This window comes from Alosa sapidissima, chromosome 14 (assembly GCF_018492685.1).
Source record: "Alosa sapidissima isolate fAloSap1 chromosome 14, fAloSap1.pri, whole genome shotgun sequence".
NCBI classification, from domain to species: domain Eukaryota; kingdom Metazoa; phylum Chordata; class Actinopteri; order Clupeiformes; family Clupeidae; genus Alosa; species Alosa sapidissima.
The window spans coordinates 35,397,947-35,422,629 of NC_055970.1; the positions used below are offsets into that span (position 1 = coordinate 35,397,947).

Below are 24,683 nucleotides of genomic sequence, written 5' to 3' on the forward strand. Positions count from 1 at the left end.
GGCTAAAAGAGAATGTCCCATACGGGCAGTTCCAGAGAGTGAAGAGAATCTGTGACCAAGACCATGTTTTTGAGAGTAAATCACTAGAAATGATGTCACGATTTAAGGAAAGGGGATATAGAAGTTCTACTCTCCAAAAAGCTTACACCAGAGCCAAACATGTAGACAGGTCATCACTACTACAAAGGAATACACCAAAACAATCAAATGAGAGGCCTGTATTTGTTATAACATACAGTACAGAGGCTGAACAGATAAAGCAAATCATACAAAAAAACTGGGGTATTATTGAGAGTGATGAGGTACTAAGTCAGGTCTTCCCTGAACCACCTCTCATTAGTTTTAGAAGATGTCCCACCCTACAAGATAGACTGGTTCACAGTTATCTTAAACCAGAAGTCAAACAAACATGGTTGGGGCCTAGGCCCAGAGGTTCTTACAAATGCCATCACTGTAACCATTGTGGTAATGTAAGACAAACCAAAACTTTTCTTGATGTTGGCGCCCAAAAGGAATTCACTATTAACCATTTCATAAACTGTCAAACTACCTTTGTCATTTATAGATTGGAATGTTCTATGTGTGAAGTCTTTTATGTAGGAAGAACAAAGCGGCGTTTACTGGACAGACTGGCTGACACTATATGGAACATCACAACAGCAACCCTTCCACCTTACAGGCCTGTGGGATTGACCACATTCCTCTATCCTTAAGAAAAGTCAATAGACAAAGGCAGCTAAATCAACGGGAAGCTTTCCGGATATATCGCTGGCAGGCTACTAAATATCCAGGCCTGAATGAGGAACTTGACCTCAGTGTTTATCTTTGATGTTTTGTATTCTTATAGTTTGTTGGAAATTCACATGTTATTTTAACTTTTACCTGTCACCTTTTTTTATGCATGTTCTTTTCATGAATTCATTTTGTGTATATACGAAATTTATTTGTTAAGAAGTGGAAATGATGACACCTACTGTCTCTTTTGTGTACTAGCACTTGTAACCTCAACACCTTAGTTGCCAGATGGAGGCTTTTGATTGGTGGACTGCTAGTTCATAAGAAACTGTTCTTGTTTGATATCTGCTTAACTCCCAGAAGAAGGCATGTAGCCGAAACGCGTTGGAGTTTTTTAGAAGGTTAACTTGACCAAGCCATGATAATAAAGGCTTTTTAACTTTTTCAAGAGAGTGCCTTGGAGTTTCTTGATTCTTATAATTTATACATTATAGCATAAATCACACTTAGAAATACAGCCTATTAGGCATACGGTACATTTATAAAAGAGCAAAGTAGCCTATATATGCCTATGAAAGACTTAACCATAGAGGGCTGTAATGTAAAGGCCATCATGATCATTTTGCCGTATGACGTAGAAACATTTGTTCAGTTCATAATATGTTTTGTTTATAATTTAAACCAACACACTTTTCCACAGTATCCTACTTTTTTAGATGCACCTGTATATTTCAAGAGCCTTTTCTCCAATTGGTTTTGAGGATATTTCTACTGATCTCTGATCCATCTTTAATTAAGAATGCTCTGCTTCTCATCAGAGTAGTGAATGTTGCATTTATAAATTGCAGGGTCACAGGCTACAGAGCTTGTACCTTCTGACACAGTGAGGGCCAGATGTACTAACGTGTTTGCGCCCACTTCAGGCATATTTGTTTCGCAACGTGCGTGTAAAATCATTGTGAGGTATGTACAAAATGCCTGTCGCGGGAGCTGAACATGGCTAATTGCGTTTTTTCGTGTCATGCATATGCATTCATGGGAGGAGAGCGCTTAATTATGTATTCCGCGGTATGTACAAAGACTGCTCCTGAAAGCGCACGTCTATTCTGTGCCTAAATACTTCCGCCTTTGTAAAAGCAGGTGTTAATCCAAATTACAGTTCAATGCGTCAATAAGAGAACCTTTCAAAGACAACAGAATCGCTATTTAGAGCACCAGTTTTGTAAGTATTTGTACTATCAAAAGCAACCTTACAGTAACTTTCGTTGGCCTTTTGAATGTCTTACTTTCACGTCATTCACTTAAACTTTCCTACTTGCTATATTTGACCAATTTTCCATAGCCTACGTGCACAAGTACTTTAAGTAAAACTACTGATCTTCATTATCTCCCTGCTTGTTGACATCTTATCATGTATGGTATAATTTCATGATCGCTAAACGGTTGATTATTTTTAATGTTGTCATCAGTTAACTTCATTCAACTGCGCTTGTATAGGCTCTGCCATTCAGTTGTGGACGTTCGTAAATTGCGTTTATGGGCAGAGAAAGACAGAGAAAGGCGCAGTTTACACTAGTTTGATAAATACAACGGAAACTTGGGTCTGACAGCAATCGCAATCTGTGGTTTGTCCATGACGCTGATAACGCTACGTTCGCAAATGTACGTACATCTGGCCCTGATTGTCACATCTTGACTCTCACTCACTTGTGAGGGCCCTTTGCCTATTATTTCCCTCTCTTCTCCTAACTCCTTCTCCTCATTTCCACCTTTCTGTCTGATTTCCCTTCTCCTGTCTCCTGTGTAAATAACTGACCAATAATCAATATCATGCTTAGATAATATCCATATAAATATCTACTATTATCTACTATCTAGGCTACTATCTATATGCTACTATTGGTCCAGACTCTGATATCTAATTGTCAGTGCAGGTTAGCTAGCTGCAACTCCACTGAATTTCAGCATAAAATTTTGAGTAGGCCTTGAAGTAAGCCTTTGTTCAGGTCTGACGATTATTTATTTTGAACAATGGATTTGTGAGTATTGAAGTTTATTTGAGCTGCGTGAGACAGTGTTCGTTAATTAGGACAGTGTTTTTCAACCACTGTGCCGGGGCACACTAGTGAGCCGTAAGAGATCATCAGATGTGCCGCAGAAAATTACACAAATGTCACTCACTGGTCCAGAAAAGCAACTGTTGCATCAAAGAATTTATAACCACATTGATTGTATGATTGCACTATTTGTGGTATGCAGGCATTGTACAACGGGGGCCCCATGTCCAGTATTCACAGAATAATCACATATCCAGTTCATAACAACAATTAAATTAGATATAGTCACCTACAAATGAAACAGAGGGCGCTTGTTTTATTGAGCAGGTCTTGCATAGAAGCCATAATAAGGCCATATCTGTGTATTATTTAAAATTTTAGGCTATGGTATGTTTATTTTTTCTTCACACAGGATGTTAGTGTGCCGTGAGACATTTTAAGTGTCAAAAGTGTGCCGTGGCACAAAAAAGGTTGAAAAACACTGAGTTAGGACATAGCTCCGCGATAGCAGAATCAACTCTACTTTCGTTTTGACATGTCAGACGCTACAACTAGGCTACGTGTTGTATGACGGTGCAGTGATGCAAGGATAATTGCTATTTTTAGTCAATAAATACAACGAAATTTGAATAAAGAAAGGTCACCTCTATGGTAACGGCCTGATGACGCACATGACTGGTGCGGTTTTGCATTCACATACTTTCTCCTTGTCTTCCAATGATTGGAGCTAAGTAGCCTATTCAATAATATGTTAGCTTTAATGGCGACCTAGCTAGCAATGCATCATGACCCTACATGATTTCTGTTCAGCAGTCTGAAATAGCTGTTTTCTAACCAACGCTCATTAAAACAGCAACCTCACTTCATGTTGATGGTCATGTCCAACTGTGTGCAGAGGGGCGTTGTCACGCATGAAAACAGACTGGCAGATCCATAGACTGGGCAGATCAGTCACACACGCTGGTGCAAGCGAGGACCATGGAAGTTTTAATTTTAAACTCTCCAACTTTCTGCATCTAATAGGCTAAGCTAACTATTCCGTCAGATAGCTATTTGTGTCAAAAGAAATACACTTACAATTTTCAACTTCATCCGAAATGCAAGCACTTTTCAAACCTTGAAAACGCAACATTAAAATTCAAGCATTTTTTAGGATTTCAAGCACCCGTACGAACCCTGTAATATACAAGGAATCTGTTCTCTGTATTTTACCCATCCGGGGGTATTGTACAACACACTCACACACAGTGTACACCCATTCAAACACGCAAACACACACCCTCAGAGCAGTGAGCACATTAGGAGCACACATACACACCCGGAGCAGTGGGCAACCTTAATCCTGGCGCCTGGGGAGCAGTTGGTGGTTAGGTGCCTTGCTCAAGGGCACCTCATCCGTGGATGTGGGAGAGCGCTGTTCAATCACTAACACCACCCACATTTTTCCTACCAGTCAGGGATCGAACCGGCCACCCTTCGGTCACAAGTCGGATTCCCCAACCAGTAGGCCACGGATGCCCCTAATTCATAAAAAAAAAAAAACAATTCAGTATGATGCGATGCGATTCGATGCAATTCAAAAATGTAAAGCATTTTGAAAGAATTTTTATAATTTGCTCAAGGTGCACATTCATTTTACATTATCAATTATCATGGTCATGGTTGTCAATTACTTTCTACTGTTAGCCTGATATAGCTTCTGTAAGCTAGTTTAACGTTTTTGCTTATGCTAACATCATACCGTAGTGTCAACATTATTCTATAAGACTGTTCAAAACCATCATTTGATAGCAAGATACCATTAATTCAATTCAATTCAATATACAGGTGGGTCTCAAGAAATTAGAATATTGTGGAAAAGTTTTTTTTTTCCTCCTAATTGAATCTTTCAAAGCGAAATCTGTGAATCTTTCATATATTCTATATTCATATAAAGTGGAATATTTCAAGCCATTTTTTGATTTAATCTTGATGATTACGACTTACAACTCATGAAAGGCCTACTGATTTTTGGATCTCTCAAAATATTAGAATAAAGAGGTTATATTCCATGTTTCTATTTAATATATTTTGGAATTCATATAAAGTTTAAAAATATACCGTATTTTGTTAACCCTTTGCAGACGGCCCATTCTAATTTCTGTACTCCAGTACCGATGACGTCCAGTCTAATATCTCCGCCATACCCCAACCTATTTTATTTATCAAATCTTCCTCATAAATGTTTTACACTTTACGCCGATATACTAAAGGGTAGAGCTGGAAAACACTATTCATCTTCACATCGTCTGAAGGACATACTAAGGAAAAATATTTTTTTTTCCTTATTGTTACTAGTTATCCAGGTTATGTCTTCAAAATAGTTTTTTAAAAGTTACTTTACCAGTAATTACACCATGTGCGTATGTATCGTAACATAATGTTAGTGTTAATTTTTGGATAAATAATAGCTAGTATTTACAGTAGTCTTCAATAAACTGTCATTATTTTCAGCCTTTTTGGGGGGTTAAGAGGGTAAACCAAGATTAGACGACTATTAGGACTGACTCTTTGAGATATTTTTTATTTGAACGATGTAGCCTGTATTGTTACAGAAACTAGCTACAGGTAGCACCAGAAAAGTTTCCTTGTGACATGTCCCTGACGCATTGTTTCAATAAATTTTGCTTCCGTGCTTAATGACTTCTCACGTTCTGTCAAACACACCTAATCAGTATTGTGTTGTCAAATAAACCTGTTATTTTGTCAAAATATGTAGCACAATTTACAGTTGTTTGTAGCCAAGTTGCTTAGCTTCTTAGCTAACCTATTAGCTAAAATATCTAATATAAATGACTGTTGTAGTCCATACTGACGTGAGGATACTGTTGATCATTATCGATGGTATAACATAAGGATTTTATTTATTGAAGGCTGTTTTCATGAATGCATGACTGATTTATGACAAATGTGTCAAAGTGTTGTTTAGCTTTTAGATTGCCAAGTTGCCTAATAAGAAAAAGAGGTTGCTATGATGTTGGGAGTTCATACAGGCATTTATTCCCATTATTTTCTTTACGCAACCGCAGTAAAAACACTGAGTGTCTAGATGTTTTCTGTCTCCTTCCTCATACACTATATTGCCAAAAGTATTGGGTCACCTGCCTTGACTAGCATTTGAACTTAAGTGGGCCCACTCTTAATCCATAGGGTTTAATATGACGTCTATCCACCCTTTGCAGCTATAACAGCTTCAACTCTTGTGGGAAAGCTTTCCACAAGGTTTAGCAGTGTGTTAATGGGAATTTTTGACCACCCTTACAAAAATTAAATGTTTGCGGCAGATTTGCAGCAAACTTGTGGGTGATTTCACTAGAAAATATTGCCAGAAGTATGCCAGTGTTGGCCGCTAGAGGCAAACTTCCAGCAAAGTTCTGGCAACAATGAGAAGTTTGCCACTAGTGGCAAATGTGTTCGCCAGTGATTTGCCATCACACTTAGCCAATAATGGCAAACTTCCAGTGAACTTCTGGTGACAAACCTAATTTGCATGACATTGCTGCAAATTTGCATGTGAAAATATGACGTTGCCGCAAATTTGCCAGAAACCTGAAATTTCTGTAAGGGCATTCTTCCTGAAGAGCATTTGTGAGGTGTCACACTGATTTAGGACGAGAAAGCCTGGCTCTCAGTCTTTGCTCTAATTCATCCCAAAGGTGTTCTATTGGGTTGAGGTCAGGATTCTGTGCAGGCCAGTCAAGTTCATCCACACCAAACTCTGTCATCCATGTCTTTACGGATCTTGCCTTGTGCACTGGTGCACAGTAATGTTGAAACAGGAAGGGGCTATCCCCAAGCAATTTATTGTGTCCTCAGGATGAGGTCCCGAGTCCATAAACCAAATTTTGTTTCAATACTTGAAACCATTGCTAAGATATGAGCTCATTTCCTGTAACTATAGCATCCCCTAGTGGTCGAAGGTCAACAAATTGTTTGTGTGTTCTCAGGATAGTGTCAAGTCCATATACCAAGTTTGGTTTCTATATGTGAAAGTAGTCCATGTACAAAATTCGTTTTTGAAACATGAAAGCGTTGCGGAGATATGAACCTACTTCATGTGATTATAGCGCCCCCCCTAGTGGTCAAGAGACACTAAATTTATTGGTTGTGGGTAAGGAATAGTTACCCTTCATAGGGTGCAAGCTAAGGTAAGCTAACTGGCTCATTTGTTTTGTGTTTGTGATGAATCAACGGGACGGACCAACCTAGACCATGCCTAGGTTGGTTAAGGGTATTTGGATGTTTGTTGTGGTAATATGGTGGCAGCATGGGGCATAAGCTAACTGGCTAATTTGTTTTGTGTTTGTGATGGGCTGTGCCTGGGTTGATGGTGGTTGGCTAGCGTTTTTTATTATTTGTTATGGTTCAGTCCGCATCAACGGGACGGACCTACCTAGCCAACCTAGACCATGCCTAGGTTGGTTAAGGGTATTTGTTTATTGTGGTAATGTGGTGGCAACATGGGGCGTAAGCTAACTGGCTAATTTGTTTTGTGTTTGTGATGGGGCCTAAGCTAACTGGCTAAGCTAACTGGCTATAATTTGTTGTGTTTGTGATGGGCTGTGCCTAGGTTGATGGTTGGTTGGCCAGGGTTTTTATGGTTATGGTTCAGTCCACATCAACGGGACGGAACAACCTAGCCAACCTTGACCATGCCTGGGCTAGTTAAGAGTATTTTGGGTATTGGATATTTCAATGTGGTAATATGGTGGCAGCATGGAGGGGAGTGTCTCCAGGACGTTGGTTTCACTGTTAAGCCTTCATGAGGTGTCGTGGGCCTAACTTAACGAAACATCGGTGAATGAGGGTGCCCACTTGATAACCCCAATGACATGCCGCATACTATATACTGCTGTTGGATGGGCCATTTGTCTTGTGTTTGTGACCATTTGTTGGCGGATTTGTGGGTAGTGTGCTTTTTAAAGTTAAACTTGAGCAGGGGCTTCTGAATGTGTTTTTACCTTGGATTTTGGCACAAGGGATTTTAACATCTAATCCGTGTATTAATGTAATTGTACATCCTCAGGATGGGGTGAAGTCCATGTACCAAGTTTGGTTTCGATATGCGAAAGCGTTGCTGAGATATGAGCTCATTTCTGGTAAATCTAGTACCCCCTGGTAAATCTAGTACCCCCTGGTACTCCAAATTTATTGTGCACCCTTAGGATAGGGTCCTAGCCTGATATTGTCATACTCAAATTCTAGTCAGAATATGAGTCTGATACTGCTCCATTGGGACGTAATTATGGGGCTTGTTTCAACTGATACAGGGGGGGAATGCCTCTGCACTCAATTGGATAGACCTAACCAATCAGAGCAACGAAATAGCTTACCCTGAGATGTAGGAAGAACACACAAACCATTGTGGTGGATTTCTATGACTTAAAGGATGCATGTACGGTTTTTATAAACTTTAATATTACTGCAATTATTATGAGACTTCAAGGCCTGTACACATCTTGAACAGACCAGACCAGCAGTCAAGTAGTGGGGTGCAGGAGGATACAGTGACACTAGGTCTCTCATTAGATGGTCAAGAGCGAGAGGATGATGTATAGCTGGTGATGATAACAGCAAGGCCAAGTAACAGGTAGCAAGATAAGAAGCCCTGCTTACACCCAACTGGATAGAATCAGAAAGGCCCAGAATCAGACAGTTTTGCATATATTTTTATGCATGATGGGACAATGGTTTCCACCAATATCCGTAATCCTGGTGGATGCTGATTGGCCAACAGGTGTCTTTCGAGAGTGGCGAGAGGAGAGGGACCAACTCTAAGGTTAAGGAGTATAAAAGATAGGCCGCAGCCACCTTTTAGTCAGATCTCATCGGGGGGCGCCAGCTGATGACATCTCACCTCATCCTATTGCTTGACACCTGGTCTGGACATCGTTTAGGCTGGACTGTCACTGCAATACGGTGAATAAAGATCAACAGTCTTCAGAGATCTCCTGTCTGCATTGTCTCTTTCGGACGCCTTGTTCCAGAGTGCTAATTAGTAAATTAAGGGATTAATTGCTAATTGGATTCGGAAGTGGACCAGTTTTTCCACGACACCATCCTTCTTCGCCACAAATGCCTTAACATTGTCTCCTGGTCTTTTGTAAAAGTTATTGTGCCATCAATAACTCCTACAACATTTGTTAGCGAAATCTAAGAGATACGTAGCAGGGTAGGCTATTAGGCTGTCGCAAATCCCTTGAACAGGTGGTCAATCAGAGATTTCAAACGAATGAGGGAACAACATGTCACAATGTAACACGCTGTTTTCCCTTGATGAAAGTGAAACCATGAGTTTTCCAGCATCTGAACTTTGGCCAAAGTTTTCAGAAATAGCCTAATCGTTTTCAGTGATAAAACTTCATTGAAATAATATGCATCTTTCCATATGGGGTCTTAGAAGCCATCGGTCTCCTTTCCTACAAAGATCTACACAGAGCAACCTTGCATCATTCCCGCTTTCCTCCAGGTGTTTATAGTGAAGATTTAGTAGAGTGATGGTAGCATCCTGCACCCCCCTCTTGGCCCTATAGGCAAACTGGGAAGGATCCAAGAGAGGTTGCACCTTGATTAGGAGCTCAGCTTTAATCAGCTTCTCTAAGGATTAGTGTTGCATGGTGTATCGATACTAGAAAGGTATCACAATGCCTTCACGCAAAAAAACAATACGATTTCCGACATTTTTAGAATCGATACTTCATTAAAATAATAACGTTCTGTGTCTGTGTGGACTGCTCCCACTCTCCATGCTCCTTGCACACATCTAAGCAAGTAGGCGTGTCAAGCAGGCAGCGCTGAGTGAGTGAGTGCGCAGCCAACGTCAACATAGTTCTTTGCCGACAGTCCTCGGCTTGTGGATAAAACAAAGTGAATCCTGGAACTATTTCGGATACATCGCGGATAGTGAAGGCAAGCCATCAGGCACCCAGAGGCCCGTTTGTAAAATATGTTTCAGAGTCATTCAAAAGCAATAGGCTACGCTTAGAACTTGGCTAAACACCTCGCAGACATATCCCAACATTTTTAAAGAGTTCAAAGAACGACAGGTTAACGAATAGGCTATACATGGATTTCTATGGAACGTCACGAAAACATGCGTGCGCAACCAAGAGGCAGAAAGCACCATAGAACAGCAAAGATTAATGCAAAAGAGCAAAAGAATAAAATGAGTTTTTGTGCTGAAAACTGCACCAAATCGAAATCACGATGGTTAGAGAATGTTAAATATGTTCAATATCGCTAACGGAATGCATGTCTTCGCCAAAAATGACAAAATACAATGTTATATTAATAATCCAAATGAACGTCAAACTTTGAAATATAGTCTGAAATGAGATGTTAATATAATTGAGACAACAGGGGTATACAAAAAAATCCGACTGTAGCTTACAGCAGCCAACTATTTAGGTTAAGTTTATAACGTTGTGGACGGCCACCAAGCGTCTTCTGCCTCACGGCTGCGCGCGCATCTAGTTTTGTTGGTAAACGGGAAACCCGTGTATAGAAAACACCACTACATGATTAGTGCCAAGTTCATCTCTTTAGTTTTAGTCTAGCCTAACTGAAACGAGTATGGTTTTTCTTGGATAAAGCAAACCTTCCTTCATCAGTTTATTTTGACGAGAGATAACGACTGATCATATGCTAACGTGATGAAAACGCAATGTGTACGCTAGTATAACATTACTAGTATAACATTACCATAACTTGCAATCGATCTATTTAATATTCGGTCAGTAATGTTTGTCATATGGCATGCAGACTGCAATTTGTTCAATAATTATTGCCCAGTAGGATAGGCTACCTGATATGCGCTAATTAAAGCACACAGCATATAATACCACTGAAGCGTGTCGAGTCCTAGCGGCTTATTGTTACGTGGTAGCAAATAATGTTAGCAAAGAAATATACGTAATGTACACAGATTTATTGCAACAGGTAGCCTAATGGTGTAGGCCTATCTGACGAAGACCTGGTTGGAACGTCGTACTTGTACACTGGTACCCTTTGCAACTGTCAAAGAAATCCCATAAACACGGGAAGGCCTAGGGTAGCCTACATCAGATGGCCTAAAAATTAGACCCCTCTGCATAGCATTCAGTGATTTGCATGCATGAATTTCAACACTGACCTTGATCTAGCCTACTTTGGCTATTTAAAGGTACTTTATTGCCAAAACGACACAATGTAAGTTAACTATAACAAACAACTAGATGTACCGCATAGCGGTACAAAATATGACCGCCGCTCAGTCCTGTACATCCGTTCCGCGAAAAGAAATCACACTTCAATTTGTCTCCATATTTTACTCCATCCCCCACTCTTGAAACTTTTGTGTATGCTTGTTTGGCATGCCTGAGTGTGTGTGTGCGGCTGCACAGAAAGTAGCCTACTGGTGCTGAAAAGGTGAATAGATTGTAGAATAGCCAAAGAAGATGTAGCATTGTTATAAAACCTTTAAAATCTCAAGTAGGGCAGTTCATCACAGTTCATCCATTGCAACTGGATTGATGAAAGGTCACTTACACCTGTAGGCTACATTGTATTTGGGAAAAGCAAAAGGTATCAGCATAATGTTTATTTATTTATTTATAAACAAAAACATCTCTGTCAGTTCCATGCCGTTTTCAACGGCTATCAAAAACAAGGGTCATTTTTGGATGGATAGATTTTTTGTGAATGTTTCTTCTTCTACATAAGATTTTAGTCATCTTTAGTTCATGTGATAATTTGTGCATGACAATAAAGTAAGTAACAGTAGTCTGAAACGTTATTGTTAATGCACAAATTAAGTAACAGAAGTCTGAAACGAAATGCTGTTTTACATCTAACCAGTGGTGCAAATAACTGACATGTCCAAATGGGCCTTGATGAAATGCGTCGCTAGACTGTTCATAGGCCTACACATTTTAACGGGCCAAAGTTGAAGAGCTGTTGTCCATTATTGTTCGTGCAAATATAGGCTGATTCATGTTCCCTTGCATTGTGTAACTGAGGTCCATGGCTAGTCTGGCTTTCACCAGACCAAGCTCAATCTTTTAAGAAATCAAAAAATAAATAGCGGGCAGATCAGGCACCCGATATGGTTTAATTTTCCGATTGAGATATCCACGCTCTGGCTATTCTAAATGCAAAAATGCATCAGGGAGTTATGACAAAACTGTAACTAACAAACTAGATCCTAATAGAAAGCTGTTAGCTTCCCTAAGCTACAGGTAGGCTTATAAGGTAGGCCTATTTACAACATAAATTGTCAATAGGCTATGCTGGCGACACAAATAAAATCTCCTTTGGAAACCAATGGCTCACGCCTTACAGTATCAAGCGGACTTAAACTGCCATATCGTGGCAAAAAGTTGTAATAAAATTCACGCAGCTCCATGAGTCAAGGAAAGCGCGAATGAAGTAGCCACTTCTAAATGGGACCCACTACACAGTAGCTTAAGGTGTGTTGCTAAAGCAGCCATAATGAAATGAAGGTGTCATTGTTTGGATACTTCACACACACGTGCTTTTTAATTTCACAGACTACAACTACCAAGCTGGAATCAAAGCACATCGATTCCCCTCTCACACCCTGCACGCACTTAAAACAAAATAAACAGGTGTCTCAGTCTCAGTCTCACACATGTATAGGCAAAACTGTATCAGACCGGTGTAACGTTGGTAAATCTTCCATTGCACAGAATGATTTTTGTAGCACGTGCAACAAATGACAGTCGAAAGATACAATTACAGTGCTGCCATCAATTTGCTTGGTATAACCGCATTTATAGTTTTCTACAAATGCAATCAATCAAATTGGCCTCCATCACTCAACCAACGCCAACGGTAACATTACCTAGGTCCTTATTGATATTATAAGATTAACGTACCTGCAGTAAAAACCAAGCATGTCCGATAAACATCCTCAGATTTATTCCGGCTTCAAGAAGAAATGGGAATTACAATTCATGTGAACATCGTCCTATCCTTATTAGACGTTCTCTGCGGTAAACTACAGTCCTTAGGAAGTCCTTTTTCCAACCTACTTTTAACTTCCAACAAAATTACGTCTCACTGCAACGATGCGCCATCTAGTGGACAAACGACTACTTATCGCCAATACTGGAAATGCAGCCATGATGATGATGATGAATATTTATTTTGGCTTTCTTTTAATCCTACTGAATTTGTAATTATGTATCGGCCGTGCTACATTACATTACATTACATTACATTACATTACATTTGGCTGACGCTTTTTAACCAAAGCGACTAACAACATGGTAAACAGTAAGTTTTAGAACAATTCTCACAATTTTAGGACAGTTTAAAAAAACACATTAGAGTACAGTAAGAATAAGTGCGTCGGTGAGTGCTGTATTTTAACAGTTACTTGTCAGTTTAACGGCTGGTGAGTGCTAGGATCAGTAAGACTTGTTGTAAGTGTTGCTATGAGAGTAGATGTTCTCTAAAGAGCTGGGTCTTCAGGAGTTTTTTGAACGTGGAAAAGGATGTCCCTGCCCTTGTAGGAACTGGCAGTGTGTTCCACCAACGAGGAACAACAGATGAGAAAAGTTTGGATTGGCTTGAGCGTACCGGTGGTAGAGCTAGACGTCGTTCGTCAGAGGAGCGCAGCGGTCTGGAGGTAGTGTAAGTCTGTATGAGGGCATTCAAGTAGGTGGGAGCAGAACCGGAGACTACTTTGTAGGCAAGCGTTAGAGACTTGAATTTGATGCGGGCCGCCATAGGTAGCCAGTGTAGCTGGATGAGCAGCGGGGTAACATGTGCCCTTTTGGGTTGGTTGTAGACCAGGCGCGCCGCTGCGTTCTGGATCATCTGAAGTGGTTTCACTGCGCAGGCTGGGAGACCTGTCAGGAGGGCATTGCTAATACCGATAGTATGTGGGTGCCTGTGTGTGTGCATGTGTATATGTGTGCACCGCCATCTATAGGCCAATGAGTGTACAGTCACTAAATGTACACATAACCTAATTTTTTTTTTAGACCCCCCATGGATGAAATTCTACGAAACTTGGCATACCCCCAGAGAATGCCAGGTCAATCATACACATAAAATTTGGTGCAGTTCTGAACATCTTAACTGAAGATAGGGGCGATTAAAGCAGAATAATATTGCATTTTAATTTTTTACCGGGGGGGTGCAAATCACAAATGAGTGATTATGGGCCAGGTTGATGTGGGCCCTTGAGACCAACATACCATAAAAGATTCTTCATCCTCAGTGCCACGGTTCAGGTAGTTATTTAGGAAAAACTGCTTTTTTTTGCGGTTCGGGGGGCCCAGCACGGGGGACTTCCGTAAAAGTCTAGTGGGGCTACATACCCACCAAATTTCATGTGCCCCGGTGGTTCGGTGTCCCGGGTATCGTTGACCAAAAATTCAGGAAGTAGATGACGGGGGGGGGTCATATAGGGACTTTGACAATCCCTATATGACCGCTTCGCTAGCGGCGGTCATAATAAAGGACTTACCGTAATCACACACAAATTACTATTTTACTGACTATAAAAAATAATAATTATGTAGGAAGTTTAGAACCCAGAATTGATCTGCACACTACAAAAGTGCACCAAATTCAACACAAATGACTCAATACACTTGAAGGAGGTCTGCGTCCTTTCTTTTCCAGATATTTTAGGATTTCGCCGTGGTATCGTTTCAGTATCGAGCATCGAGATATTTATGGCAGGTATCGTTTCGAAGTCATAATTTTGTTATCGTGACAACACTACTAAGGATTTTGCAATAAGATATGTAAGGGCAACCGGCCTGAAATCGTTTAGGATTTGGGGCCGACTGACCTTAGCAACAGGCACCACTACAGACTGCTTCCATAGAGATGGCACCCTCTGCAGGAAGAGTGACAAACTGAATATGTGATGGAAGATGGGGGCTAACTGTTCAGCACACACTTTTAATGTGCAGCCACTGATGTTATCTGGGCCAGGGCGTTGGACTGCAGTGTTTGAAACACCCAACAACACTATGCTCATTAAAACTAGGGACTCTTCTTGAGTTCAGAATGTCTGTTACTGAAGTCATACGTGTCGAATCTGACATAGGACCTGTTAAGATCCTCTGCCAGTACTGGGTCAGGTATGCTGTTAAATTCTAACTTCCTCTTTCCCCTTTCCTTAAGCCCTAGTATAGTGTTCATACTAGGCTGTACCTAGGTTGTTCATTTTGAGCTGTGTTTCTAATTCAAAAGACCTCTGAGACTTGGTAACCCATGGTTTACTGTTGGGGTAAACTTTCAAGGCCTTAGTTGGAATGACAGTATCCACCCAACTACTGATAACATCCATCATTTCATCAATATCAGAGCAGGAGTCCTTAAACAATCCAGGCACCCCTGAAGAGAAAGACAAGCACCCTCTGACTAGTCCTTAATGTATACAGTCTGTTGCTTGCCTCTCTTAAGATCAGTTTGATATGAGGGGATATATGACTGCCGCTTTGCTGTGCGGCGGTCATAATAAGAGTTATAGGAGTAGGGGATGGGGAGGACATGGGAAGTGCGACTTGTACATAATAAGGGGTTGCAGGAATAGCATGGAGGACATGGAGAGAACAGGATATTTTCTTTGTGAATCAGGTGACAACACCATGCGGCTGTCATACTATGTAACACTATGCAGTGCCTCTAGTTTATAATTTCATTACTTGGCCTGATAGCTTGTTCTTACCTCCAGTTCTTCATAGAGAGTGCGCAGGAGAATGTGCCCGTCATATCTGGAGGAACCTGAGGCTGCCAACCAGGTAATTTTCTGCTGAGTGCGAAGCACACGCCGTGCACAATTTCTCCAGAGACGACACACACTGCAAACATGAGTAAACATAGCTCAATGCAACATTTTGATAAAATTCATTACATCATACATGTTAAGTAGTTCTTACAATTGGGGGGGGGGGGGGGGGGGCGGGGGTGTGGTACAGACATATTCAAAATCACCAGTAAGAGGATGCACCGATACCGATATTTCTACCGCAAATTTGTGCTTGGAATACAATACAATTCTTGCAATAAGCCAATACGTATGGAATGTTTTTTGTGACAAAATTAAATAAGGACCACCCACAGTATTAACAGACACCACTAGTAAGTTTTAATTCCAAACACATCAACCGTTGTAGGCCAAAACGTAATTTTGCTAATTACAGCGCCCCCTATAGGTCTAAGGTCACCAATTTTCTTGAGCCTCTTCCTAATTGGGTCCTGTACCTATGTACTAAGTTTGGTGTTGATACATAAAAGACTTGGTGGAAATTGACGTCATATAGGGTGCGTTGAACTCGGCATAATCCAACGATTCCAAATATCTCAATTTTCAAATTGGTATACGGTTCAAACGTTAAGCGCATGGATGTAATACCAACTTTGACACATTGGTGGCGCTAGAGCACTTGAGGCGCAGACATGAAACTTGGTGAAATGAATCATGGGACTGTCCCCAATCAGTGTGCAATCAGTTATTCCACTGCACAGACCACCATGAGACAGACAAGAAGACCAACACATTTTAGCCTAATGTAGACTGAATGGCTTAGTGCCATACATACTGTAGCCTAACCTACAGGCCATGTAAAATAAACTGGACAAGGGACACTTGTGACAGCAACACACACACGCTGTCTCTCTCCCTCCCGCACACATTGCCTACTGGAGGACATCCTCCACACAAAGTTACTCGGCCACCACTACATTAGGCCTATATTTGTAGGCTACGGAGCATATAATAGGCCATGTACACGCAATATCAGCGATGTAGGCTAACAACACAGCCTGGACTACTGCCACTCGTAACAGCAACAAACACGGTCTCTCTCTCTCCTTCTTTTGAAAGTCCTAAAAACGTCTACCCTCTCGAATAAGCTACAAACCTCCAGATTTGACTTGCTGTCAGATTTAATTTAAAGTTGTTGTTGAAGAAGTAGTTTTACTAAAGTCCTTTTGTAGGCCTACTAACAATTCCAAATCTCTACTGTCCATAAAAAATGCTTGCTAACGTGATCTGATCTCAACAAAACTCAAAATTGCACCTAACAAAATGACTGATAGTCAGGAAAGGGAGGATGGCTTCCCTTTCTATGGTCCTGACGAATCAGTTTGACAGTGACCGTGACTATACCTAATTTGATTGGTTGATCATCTTTTTTGTTTACACCAGCGTTTCTCAAACTGCGGAGACATGCCAGGTGGGGCACGAACTGACGTGAAAAACCGGAGTTTAATTAATTTTTTTATCTGTAGCCTGTGCCCAGGTAGCACCCGATGCGCAATGGACGCACTGTGTTATTCACAGGGAAGCGCTCGTGTCAAGGCAGCTTGGTCGGGACTAACTTACATGAGATTTTGAACGTTGTTGTGAGTGGTGAATTTCATCAAAACCCGGCCCTTAAAAGCGCGTCTATTCTCCGCACTTTGCGAAGAGATGGTAGCTGACCAAAAGGCTGTACTGTTTCACAGCGAGGCAAGGTGGCTTTCCCGAGGTAAAGTGCTGTCGTGCGTGTTTGAGCTCCGGGTCGCCTCTTCTTGGAGGAAAAGCGCATGTTTGAATCTGCAAGCACGTTCACTAATGAACATTTCTTGACGAAGCTGGCCTATCTTAGCGATATATTTGATATATCTTAGCGATACATTTGAGTTAAATGTCCAGTTACAAGGCAAAGACAAGCACCTACTTCACCTAGCAAATAAGATTACTGCATTCACCAAAAAAACTTGAGTATGGGACAGGCGCCTCGATCGCGACAGTATTATGCCTTTGAGATTTCTGAGCGAAATCGCTGAAACGTCTGATTGGGAGCCACTCGTGATCCCATGTATATTAAACAGTAGGCCTACATCACATCCCTGCAAAGTTTATTTCAAAAATATTTCCCAACCAGCAGTGCTCAGTATGACTGGATTATGGATCCATTTAATGCAGCATGTTGGTATTTCATTGAATATACAATGCTGTAAAATGGCCTATGCTTCCTAATATGTTGCTGGAAAACAGAAATATGTGTTATTATTATATCTGCAGCACCAGCTGATTTTAACTCTGTTGAAGAGGATATATTTAGAACTTGTCATTATTTCAATGAATTTGACAATTTTAAGCTTGACCTACCACTTTCTTAGAGCGATGAGGGACAGATGGGGCTCGAGAATGCCCCCTTGATCAAAGTGGGGAATGAAAGAAAAAGTTTGAGAACCACTGATCTAGTTTGTTAACTACCACAGTCACGAGTTGGGTCGCGATAGTCTGTCATTTTTAAAAAGTGGGTCCCCAGAAAAAAAGTTTGAGAAACACTGGTTTACACGCTGCTTTATATAGTTTAATGGTGTTTGTGTGTGGGGGGGGGATGGTGTGTGTGTGTCAGTGAGTGAGTAGGCTACTGTGTGAGTGTCACCATCCTCTACCGGCAACCTTTCACTCAACACCACCATCTACAAGCCGATGGGTGTAGTCACTAGATGTACACAAATTAATTTATTGCATGGCCCCCCATGGACAGAATTTCACAAAACTTGGCATGCACCCAGAGGCATTCAGTGTGACAATACACATCACATTTGGTGCTGTTCAGAACATCTCAGTTGAAGATTTAGAAAGAATTCTGTGACATCGCTGTTACTCTGTTACCATATCAGTAACAGAGTTACACATTTTAACTTGAGAATATTTCCTATACTTGCATGAACATTTTTAAATGAAATATACTAAATCAAGAGTCTTAGCAAGGTGCTTTCTTTTGGAAATTATTAGGGATGCACGATATATCGGTGGCCGCTATATTATTAGCCGATAAGTGAAAAAATGAAAATATTATTATCGGTCCGATAACAGAATTCTGGCCGATAATTTGCGCCGATATTTTTTAAAGTCCTAATTTAGGCCTACGTAAGGTCCGTCCTGCTACACTGAGCTACTTGAGCTTGGTTGGCTATACTTTTTCCTCAATATAATGTCAGCGGTGTGAATGTATTTCACCACTCTAACAAAATCTGTGGATATGCGTTCATTTGGGAATCTGTGCATCTCAAAATCCTCTCGTGAATGATCCGCCCTTTAACCTTAACAGAGCGGAGCTAAGCCCTATCTAGAGCAGTCTTGTGCTGGTGTGTTTGCACTTTACCGCGCTGGTCGGGGAAACAAATAAACAAACTCGTTAGTGGGACGAGTACATAAAGGCCTAGTTCTAAGTTGTGTTTTAGTATTATATTTGCATTACTTTAGCTTGGGTTTTGTATTATTACCTAGAAATATGCTAACCATTCGTGCTTCAGTTCCAGACAGGTCATCATAATAAGTTATTAAAACCTTCGGGGCTAATGCCTTTCATTTCTGCTGCAGCAGGTTATGCGCAACAGAGTAGACGGACATAAGATATAGTCTGAAGAATTGCAGCTTTATTCAGTTACCCTCAGTTTCCCTCACAAACTCTGATTTGGTCGCTATACTGTAGCTTATTCCAAGCTGAGCCGTTTATGAGCGTTTAGTCCTAAATGAAAACGATTCAAACTCTCTAGCCACTCACTCGCAATTCACTGATGTCAGGTTCACTTAAAGGAGCCACACATACTGTAGGGCTAGGCTACTGTTATGTTGACTGCCGTACTATTGAGGACTATTATGAGTTCTGTCCATCATTTGGTGGTAGGTAAAATTACTGCAATAAAATGATGCTTATTAAATGCTTTCCCCAAATCACTTTTCACACTTTTGGGCAACTTTACCAAACAGTAGCCTATAATTCCATTTAATCCCAAATAAAACATTAACAATCGTGAAAGCAAGCACGCATCTGGTAGAATGTACAAGACAGGGCCGTAGTCAACATGATGGCGCAGCAGCATAAGAGACCTTCTCTGTCATAAATGACAGAGAAGAAAAAACGGGTAATACGGTCTTCAGATACAGTAGTTCCTCTTTTGGGGCAGCCGTGGCCTACTGGTTAGGGCTTCGGACTTGTAACCGCAGTGTTGCCGGTTCGAACCCCGACCAGTAGGAACGGCTGAAGTGCCCTTGAGCAAGGCACCTAACCCCTCACTGCTCCCAGAGCGCCGCTGTTGCAGGCAGCTCACTGCGTCGGGATTAGTGTGTGCTTCACCTCACTGTGTGTTCACTGTGTGCTGAGTGTGTTTCACTAATTCACGGATTACCAAATTTCCCCTCACAGGATCAAAAGAGTATTAACTTATACTTATACTAACTTTGGGGGGACCAAATCTGTGGTGGGGTCTGTGGGACCCAAACAGAATTTCAATAACTTTCGTGTCATGCAAAAATATTATTAAAAATCACAAACAAGTCATTAGCTAAGTCAGTCAATTAGGGTATTCCAAACTTTTGATGGACATGCATGGATGGATTATGAACCCCTGGGCACAGATGCAAAAATTATGACTTCTGGTGAGTTTTGTGGAGAGAGAAGAGAAGGGCGGAGAGGCAACTTCACGCAAAGGCTTGGGCTTCAAAGCCCTCTGAGCTCTTGTGCCCAGTAGGCGCATTCAGTAAATAATAAAAAAAAAAAACACACAGTATGCAATGGCTCTTTGTCTAATTACTAACACCTGAAGATTTTTTTTTTAAAGGCTAAGGCTTAGACTCACAGGTTTGGACATATAGCCTAATAATATTTTGTATTTTGATTGTATTATGCTGGTGCCTAATCACACAATTTTAAGGTAGTTTCAAAGGGACAGGATTCAGGATAGGCTACTAAGACAGGCCCCTCTTCTGTCTGACTCACCTCACGTTACCCCATGCATCATAGGCTGCTTTCTGACAGAAATTACGTTTTGTACTAACATGACATGAAATACTAAGTAGTAGCGTTCACAGCGCTATAAGCACTGTTCAGTTGGGAACAGTTAGCTATTGATTTTTCCTCTTGACAAAATGTGATACAGAATTGTCACAAAGACATACTTTCCGATGTTTTGGGATCACTCTCACTGAATCACAAGGTTATAAATGCATGGTGATATTTTTGCAATGTAATCTAACATTACCTCTCTATAGACAATGTATATATCTTCTGTCAGATAAGTTCTTCTCTTCCGTGCTGCTGCTGGGGCATTTGGGTTAAATGGCATCGGCATGCAGTTCAACATCACGTCTACTTAAGTCCTCTAATATTTCCTATTTTATGTGATCAACACATCCGTGATTCATGGAAATGTGTACGCTAGATTTATGCCTATTTTTTCACATCTTAATGGACACCACACGGATTTCCCTCGTGTGGTAATATTTTTCTTGTAATTATGTATGGTTTGCAGAAATGGGAACTGCGTTGTATAGATGAAGTGTGCGTTACGCAGCACAGGCGGCCAAGGGCTCCTGCAGCCGTACCTTACCATCAGGCAACTCAACAACGAGAAACAGTTTCCAAGTTGACCTAACTTTCCAACTCCGCACAGTATTCCAACTGCATGACAGTAGGCTATTTACAATATTTTCTGTAAAGTAGAGTTTGTAGACGTTATCATCAACTTAATGCAGGCACAACATTTGTTTGAACAGGAGAGAGAATAACAATGAATGGACGCAGCAACTACAGAAATTGTAGGCATACTTGCTGCTTTCTTTTACATATCTATGGTTGCTGGTTAACAGCTAATTTACTAACTCAAGACTTCAAGGCCATCAAGGATATAAAACGTTTTTTGAAAATAATGAAAGGATGGAGGGAACATAGCAAAGCTTAGAGTTATTTCAGATGAGCTACAACAGGATAGGCAAAATTGTGGTGCTTGTCAAAACCTTAGCGCAGCTGGAATAATGCTTAGGCTGATGTTAAAGCGCACAGGATGTTTAAAGCCATACACAACGGTAAATTGGAACAAAACTAAAAGGTAACTTTAGCCTTTATAGGGCTGTATAAAGATGTCCAAATGAATAGGTTGTAATTACGCATTGTTGTTATAAAGATATTGCATGTAGATGTTGTACTACATAGGCTACTAAATTTTTAAGTGACCAATGCATGAACAAAACCGGGAAATGGACAATTATTATCAAGGCTTTGAATGTTTCCGTCTGTGCAAGGGGGTGTCTGTAAATCGGTGTACAACACATCTTGCGCCCTTAAAATAGCATCTGAATTTGCACCACTGACTTTCTGTGGCGGAATTGAACGTTTGCGCCAGAACACGCCCTGTCTTTTCGCTGAACCGCCCCCATGGGCGCAATCGAATTCCCTAATTTACAGACATGTACCTGTGGAGGGAAAATCCTAAATTCCTGCAAAATAGGAAAGACAAAAGCGCGAGTATACAAAGTCAATTGCGTTGGAGTGCAAGAAATAGGCCTAACTATCTGGTTTCCTAATGAAAGGCTGTGAAATAAGTAGTGTATGAAATAAGTAGGGATGTAACGATTACCGGTATAATGGTAAACCGCGATAAAAATCTTGACGATAACAATTACCATTTTCATTTCAAATATCATAATTATCGCAGTTGATTACCACGGTGTGGAAACCGTGTGTTTAATCCTTCCCAGCTTCATCTGAGCCTGCTTTTGACATACAGTAGGCCTGGCTGTTTTTAAGGATACATCGTACTTCCACCGGCAAACCATGTCTTAAGCTAAATGTTAGCGCAGTGACTAACTAACTTAGTTCCTCTCAGTATGATAAGAAAATGAATGGGATGACAGACGAAAGAGACTTACAGTGCTGTTATCAATATAACGTACTCGGTATAACCATGTTTATGTTTTACAAATACGACAATAATCAAACTAGCCTCCATCACTCAACCAATGCTAAAGTTATTTTACCTTTGGACCTAACATGGTGACCAGCGGCTCTAAGATTAATGTTAGCCTACTGCAGTTAAAACCAAGCATGTCCGATAAACATCTCGGATTTATTATTTATTGGAGAATTACATTTCACGTGAAAATCATCCTACCATGAACACACAAACCACTTCAGAAAACTGTCACGCAAGCTGCAATTCATTGTCGTTCTGTAGGCTAGGAAGTGGAACCAAGGGGGTATTCCATCAACCTCGCTAAAGGCCAAACCGGGCTTATTTCGATAAGTCTCGCTAATTTTAGTGAGAGTTCCATTCCATTAGTGAGGTTAACATGAATCCCAGCTTGGTAACTATGGGAGGAGAGAGTGACTAAGTCCCGCCCCCATTCATTTCAATGGCCCATGCTAGGCTAGCTACTTCAGTCAAAAAAGTTTGAAATTAACCGCAGCCCATTTTATGGGTGTTCGCTTCCGGCACCAGCTAGAATTAGCTTATTAGATTCCACGTTACAGACGGAGACAACGTAAGGTACAATGATATGTCGTTGATGAACATTTTGGGAATGGTGGCAGAAGTTTGCCCTGTCTCTGAAGTCCTAGGTTATTTAATGTGATGTTCATATGTGATAATAAACGATGCAAATCAATATTGAGCCACTTTAGGCTACACAAATAATGATCCCTAAATGCTATATTTGGACAGGCTGTATATTGCGCAATAGGCTATCCAACTAAAATGACTATAATTAAGTAGACATGGAACGTAAGAAACTTGTGGATAGCTGTGATTTTTGTTGCTCCCAGTGTGAATTTGCATCACATCCCTCGGGTATTGTGGTTCGAGCAGGCATTTCAAGAGTCTGCAACTGTTACTGGATATTTGGCTTTTGCCCTGACTGGCAGCCTGACCATTTAAATAAAATGCATAGCCTAATCATGTCAATGTTGCAATAAAGCAAACTAACTACGTCATTGACAGTTTTGTGTTAAATCTCTTGGGGAGACATAGGTTACTTGATACCGACGTTGCATTGTCATGGACTACAGGTAGGAACTACAGCCTGTGCGTTTTAAAATAGCTTTTCATAGTTTTTAACGCAATGAGTAGGCCTAGGCTAATAATTGGATATAGGTCATTGCTTTGCATAAATGTCTTGTCATAATCAGTTACCTTGTCAACCCACAAATAAGGCAAATAATTATGGCTGGGATAAACGATTATTTTTTAAACGATTAATGATCCAAACATTCAGAGTCAATAAAATGAGCCCTGCATGAATAACGAATACAAGCAGCTGCAAGTAAGCATGCTAAACTTGACATCCAAACAGTATTCTAACGTTAGCTTTGAGATACTGCTTGATTGCATACTGTAACTTAACTTAGTTTAGTCTCCTCAATGTACTATGCTGTGATAAGACCTTAGCAGAGTTTACTTTAACTTTAATGCAGCAGTTTTGAACAAATTTGCGCAGCATGGTCACGATGCTAAGCGGATTTAATAGCAATTTAGCCCACTGTGTTCTATGCAGTGCTTCTATGTGGCAACAACAATCCTTCAACAATCGTGAATATTTTGTTAAATGCACATGCAGAGGAGGAGCAGCGGGCTCGTTACGAGAGAGAGTGGGCGGGGCGAGGAAAGGCTGTGTGAGTAAAAAGTGCAGCTCAATGAAATTATTTTATCTTATCTTTAATTTAAATAGTAGGCCTACAACATAGAACATCAACGTGTGGTGGCCGGTTTTGATTTCGTGGAGCCCAGTCACAGATTAGTCAACGTATGGAAAACACTGAAGGTCTAAGATTAAAAATCTTAAAAAGCAGCACACGTTATGCTTGACAAATCAACGTATTTTTTGCGTCGACGTCATCGATTACGTCGACGCGTTGTCCCAGCCCTACAAATAATAGTAGCCTATACAACAACATTTACTTTTTATTTTATTTACCACAAGGTCTGGTATAATACAACCTAAACCATGTAGGCATTAAGTCAAGTAGGCCTATCAGTAGCTTAATCCAAGCAAGCAGTAGTTTTATTTGTCATTTTCCAGAAATATGCTTAACCAACATGGACGCGCGAGGA

At 40.7% G+C, this 24,683-nt stretch overlaps 1 protein-coding gene across 1 annotated transcript in view; it reads right to left on the bottom strand.

Moving 5' to 3' along the window:
• The window catches only part of fbxo22 (F-box protein 22), a 76,051-nt gene that overhangs the window by 40,313 nt on the left and 11,055 nt on the right, over nucleotides 1–24,683 (bottom strand). The window contains exon 2 of the mRNA XM_042061675.1: nucleotides 15,523–15,655. Coding sequence (XP_041917609.1) covers nucleotides 15,523–15,655 — 133 coding nt within the window. The remainder of the gene's footprint in view (nucleotides 1–15,522; nucleotides 15,656–24,683) is intronic.